The sequence below is a fragment of the Orycteropus afer genome, unplaced genomic scaffold (assembly GCF_000298275.1).
Source record: "Orycteropus afer afer isolate SDZICR_OR568_19922 unplaced genomic scaffold, OryAfe1.0 scaffold00113, whole genome shotgun sequence".
Classification (NCBI taxonomy): domain Eukaryota; kingdom Metazoa; phylum Chordata; class Mammalia; order Tubulidentata; family Orycteropodidae; genus Orycteropus; species Orycteropus afer.
The window spans coordinates 6,729,495-6,735,269 of NW_006921700.1; the positions used below are offsets into that span (position 1 = coordinate 6,729,495).

Consider the following 5,775-nt stretch of genomic DNA (forward strand, 5'->3'; position numbering starts at 1 on the left):
TTAGTGATGTTATTATGAATACTGTATTTATTTCTCAATTTTATTGATAGAATTTCATCTTACATCCTTTAATTCCAAGTATGTTTTTGATTCCATACTTTAATAGAATTATGGAAGAACCTTATGTGAAGAGTAGATCAGAGAACAGTATTTACATTTTATAGGTGAAGAAATTAAGCATAGCAACAGATGTGAGAGAATAAAGTTCTGTTTTAAGCCATATATGTATGTGTGTGTGTGTGTGTATATATATATATATATATATATATGTAAATCCACTGCCAATGAGTGGATTCCGACTCATAGCAACCTCCATTGGATTTCCAAGGCTGTAAATCTTTATAGAAATAGGTTGCCTCATCGTCCTCCCTCAGAGCAATTGGTAGGTTTGAACCACCAACCTTCTGTTCAGGTTAGCAGTCATATGCCTTACCCACTATGCCACTACATACATACATGCATATATAGGAGCTCTGGTGGTGTAGTGCCTAAGGCATTTGACTGCTAACCAGAAGGCTGGAGGTTCAAACCCATCAGCCACTCCGCAGAAGGAAGACTGTAGAGATACTGCCTTGAAAACCCAAGGAAGGGTCACCATGATATATATAGATATATAGATATATAGATATAATTAAGGGATCCCTGGTGGCATAGTGGTTAAAGCACTCTACAGGAGGAAAAAGTAGTCCACTTCTGTAAAAATTTACTGCCTTGGAAATCCTATAGGGCAGTAAGGCAGTTCTACTCTGTCTTATAGGGTTATTATGAGTTGGAAACGACTCAGTGGCAGTGGGTATATATAATTGACATTAATTTTAAATATAAAATTAAGTTATATTAAAATGAAAGGATATAAATTAAAGCAAAAGAATATAAAAATCATCTATTAAATTATAAAAATATAAGTAAAACATAAAATTACATCAAGTAGCCACTACTTGATTTATCTTTAAACAGACAACACTGGTGGTAAGAGATGTAGCAAAGATCTGAGTACCACCTGACACCTTCCAGCCGCAGAAGGAGAGGGAGGTGAAGGCCTAGTGGTGAGCTTCCCACCCGCAGCTCTGGGGCCTAGGTGTAGTATTTCTCAGTCAGTGGAAACAAGCAGCCACTCTCAAGGAATGTATCTTTTCCCAGCATACTGTAGGAGAGGAAGAGATGTCTACAGGATGGGCCTCTTCCTCCAATGAAACATTGGACACTAGAGCTGCTGTGGGGCCTCTGGAAATAGCCCATCACTGCTCTGTGCCTCAGCCTCTCCTTTTGCGAGGAGAGCTAGATGCTCTCTAGAGTCTGGGGGTGGGGGAAGGATGGAAGGGATTCGAACCTCAGAAGTCCTATTCCAGGCCACCCTGTCTGCCTGCTCAGGGCTCAAGCCTGGGATTCTGGATAGATGAGAACCAATCTCCCTCCAAAATATCCCATCTTCATCAAGAAGGGGGACTTTGCAGATGTGTTTAATCTTTGTGGATATTTATGTAACATCATCTAGAACACCCTTGCATTCTGCTGTCATTACAAAAACCACCGCCACAATACTGTAAACCAAAAACCAAACCAAACTCATTGCCATTGAGTTGATTCAACTCATAGTGACCCCTCCTTGGGTTTCCAAGGCAGTATCTCTAAGGAAGTAGATTGCCCAGTCTTCATTCCGAGGAGTGGCTGGTGGGTTTGAACCGCCAGCCTTCTGGTTAGCAGTCAAATGCCTTAGGCACTACGCCACCAGAGCTCCCCAAAAATTGTATATGAATCCATAATTCCTTCCAACTGCACTGACCATTATATTGGAAATTCCATGAAATTACAAATGAATATAATCTCAGTGTCTTATAAACACAATATCCTCCCATTTTTATCCTTCAACTCTTTTCAGTTTTCTGCAGTGCCTTTATTTCTCTGACCAGTTCTTGATGAATGTCTTTGGGATTTCTATATAAGGATATAAAAGAGACTTCTGTTTTTTTTTAAAAAAAAAAAAAACTAGAAACAGCTTTGTTGTTATCCCAATAACACATATAATATATAATCCTTATAAAAATTCAAATAATTCTGAAAAGTATATAAAAGAAAGTGAAAATTTCCTAAAGCCCTAACCCATCAGAGATGGCCACCAGGAGCATGTCGGTGACCTCATTCTCTTTGATATTTGTCTAATATCTCACACACACTGTTCGCAGAAGTTTACATGTTTGTTTATAAGTTCGTATGTTCACATCATATACATGTTTTTTAAAATATTTATTTTTCTTCTTTTTCATTTGTTTTTGCTTTACTTTTGATTATCACCCTACCCCTTTTTCCAGCAGGAACAGCCTGGTGCATATCTCTCCACAGCTAGAGTCTTGACTACACAAATTCCTTCAGTCTCACATTTGGGTGATTTTATAATTATGTCTGTTAGGAAAGATTTCCTTATATCTGCACTAGGGAATATTTTTCATCCATTAAAAATAATGAATTAAATATGTACCAAATGACTTGGAACAATTCCCAGGAAGTATTGTTGAGTGAGACAAGTAAGATGCAGAACAAACAAACAAAACCCATGTGTTATATGATGCCATTTTTTTAAACACAGATGCTGACATCCTCCCTTTGTCTGTGTATATGTAGATCTGTGCATGGTTGGGTAAAATGGAGGGGAATTTGGCATATATCCTTGGCGCTTAACATGGGTTGCCTGAAGAGAGGGTGGGATGCTGGAATGGGAATGGGGAGGAAAAAGGAGATAGAGCCAAGCAGATAGAAAAGAAAGAGGGCATTAAGAAAAGCCTGTCTATTGATCACACTTGTTCATTTATCTAGAACTATGTAAATTAGGGAACAGACACATTAAAAAAAATAATTGTTTAAGAATTTAAAAAGAAAGTATGCAGATGTATCCACTCTACGATATTGTGGTATCTAACAGAAATCCATAGATAATCTACTTCTGAAAACCAGGCAACAAAAACCCAGTGGATACTGTGGTTCAATCATGTTGTGCATAGCATCACCACGAGTAAGGAGCTAACTCAATGGTAGCTATTGGGCAATCTACTTCTGTAGTGATACCGCCTTGGAAACCCAAGGAGTGGTCGTTATGAGTCAGATCCAACTCCAGGACAGTGAGTTTGGTTTTTGGTTTTGGACAATGGGGGAAGAGTGATCTCAAAAGAGATAAGTGTTGTCTTCTGATTGATTCCAACTTATAATGACCTTATAAAATAGAGTGGAACTGCCCATTTGGTTTCCAAGGTTGTAATCTTTCTGGAAGCAGACTGCCACATCTTTCTCCCATGGAACACACTGGTGGGTTCTAACTGCCTACCTTTTGGTTAGCAGCCGAGCACTTAACTACTGCACTACCAGGGCTGCAAAAGCAACCCTTATGAAAGAGATTTCCTGCCAAGTGTCCATAGGCAAGCTGACTCTAAGTCACCGTGGGCAGCAGTTTCTCTAAGCTTTAGTTTCCCCTTCTGTGAAATGGAAAGATGATGCCTGATCAGAGTCGTGGTGGAAGTGAGTGAGGTAAAGAATGCAAAGTCCTGGCTTTTGGTAAGGTTACAGAAAACCAGGTTCTTTTGCTGTTCTAAATTTTAATTGAAAATAGGATTCGGCTTTGCACTGTTGGGCATACCCTTTCAGCTTTGCATTTGCAAAGCCATTAACCAGTGCCAGACTACTTTAATTCCAAAGCTGTTAAAATATTAGCAATTCAGTGTGGGAGATCATAAAAGTTGTTCAGTCCAAACCTCTAGCCAATGGGGACATCAAGTCCCAGGTATAGGAAGTGACTTCCCAGAAGTCCCATGAGTGGTAGGTGACACGACTGCAGCCAGACCCCTGCCCCCATTGCACATTTTCCCCTTATGCTCTCTGACTGCATTCTTGGAAATTCTTGAGCTCACTGCTATTACCCAGAGGCTAAAACTGGGTGGAGTGGAGTAGTTCTTGGTTCAAGACCATATCTCTCAGCCTTAGCCTTGCTTCTATTTGTTGGGGATTCTTCAGCAGAGACTTCTCTCTTATCCTTGTACTTTGCAGTCCAAGAACACACACACACACACACACACACACACAGAGTTTAACTCAATTAAGTATGAGGGACTTGGGAGCCCCCATTCCGTAGTCATGTTTCCATTTGACTTGGCCTGGGATTGTCACCCTGGATTCTGCAGCTGCATCTGAAGGTGACAATACTGGGTAAAAACATGAATCAATCTCTTTGAGGGAGCAAAGGAATCACCATGTCTGGAGTGGAGTGAGCTTGGAAAGCAAAGACAGGTCAGTACACATAGGGTCTTACAGACCATTGTAAGGTGTTTGGCTCTGACTTGAGCTGGGAGGACATTGGAGGTTTTGAGCAGAGGAATGATGTTCTCTGGTTTACATCTCAACAGAATTACTTGGCTGCTATGTAGAGAATAGACCATAGGTAACAGAAAACAGGGAGAAGAGTTTGGATATATTCCCAAGTTGAAAGTGATGGTGACTTGGACAAGAGTGCCAACAGAGCAGACAATGGGACACCGGATACTGTTTCACCTTGGCTGATTCTGCATGTATTTTAAAGATAGGGTCACTAAGATTTGCTCATGAATTGAATATGGAATGTGAAGGAAAAAATAAAAGAAGAATCAAGGAGCAACTAGAAGGCTGGAGGTTCCACTCCACTGTGAAGTTTAAATAAACAAGACACAATACTCACATTTTAATGTAGACATTTCTAGCCTTGATGTTGAGTTACCTGGAGGATGAATGATCTATGGATGACCAGGGGACCTTGTGGAGGGGGTGCTTTTCTTGGCTGGTGTCCCCTAAGCCCCCTTCTCTTCCTCTATCCCCTCTCCTGCAGGTACTTCTTTAATTGTGACACCCTCATTCCACTCAAGAGGAAGAGGAAGTACTTCAAGGTATTTGAGGTCACCAAGGTGACGGAGAGCTTCGCCAGCAAGGTCCAGAGCTTGGTGCCCGTCAAGTATGAGGTCATTGTGACGACAGGCTATGAGCCAGGTGCGGGCACTGATGCCAATGTCTTTGTGACCATCTTTGGGGCCAATGGGGACACAGGCAAGCGAGAACTGAAGCAGAAAATGCGCAACCTGTTCGAGCGGGGCAGCACAGATCGCTTCTTTCTGGAGACCCTAGAGCTGGGTGAGCTGCGCAAGGTGCGGCTGGAGCATGACAGCAGCGGCTACTATTCAGGCTGGTTGGTGGAGAAGGTAGAAGTCACCAACACCAGCACTGGCGTAGCCACCATCTTCAGCTGCGGCCAATGGCTGGACAAGAAACGGGGGGATGGGCTCACCTGGAGAGACCTCTTCCCTTCTGTGTGAGAAGCTCCTGACCACACCTTTGTACCCTCAGCCTTGGCTTCCAGCAGCCCTTTCCCAGTGCCTCCTGGAGCCAGAACTGGGGACTACAGGGGGCTGCTGTGGTGCTGTGGACCAGCAGGCCACTGAGAACTCCACGGTCCTCAGAGGCCACTGTGGGTGACTCCTTGTGGTGTTCTGCAGTCTCCTGGACCGACAGGACTCATAATCAGCATGTGTCATAATCCTTGTCTACACAAAGACCTTCTTGTATTTCCCTCTCTGATCACAGGGGTGGCCAGGCTGAGACTTGCTGTGGGGTGAGGATGGGAAATTGGGGCTTCACCCAAGGGATAGAGGTGGAGAGAAGAGGCTGTCGAGATGGTGTATTTTAAGCAAAAACTAATTAACACTTTTATTTTTCCAAAAAGCTAGGCTAATTAAATTATTGCCACACCCCAGAAAGCACTCACTA

At 42.5% G+C, this 5,775-nt stretch overlaps 1 protein-coding gene across 1 annotated transcript in view; it reads left to right on the forward strand.

Annotated features, from left to right (window-relative positions):
* The window catches only part of LOXHD1 (lipoxygenase homology PLAT domains 1), a 179,416-nt gene extending 174,092 nt beyond the window's left edge, over positions 1–5,324 (forward strand). Inside the window, exon 41 of the mRNA XM_042781382.1 lies at positions 4,844–5,324. Within this exon, the coding sequence (XP_042637316.1) occupies positions 4,844–5,324 (481 nt within the window). The remainder of the gene's footprint in view (positions 1–4,843) is intronic.
* Positions 5,325–5,775: the final 451 nt, after the last annotated feature.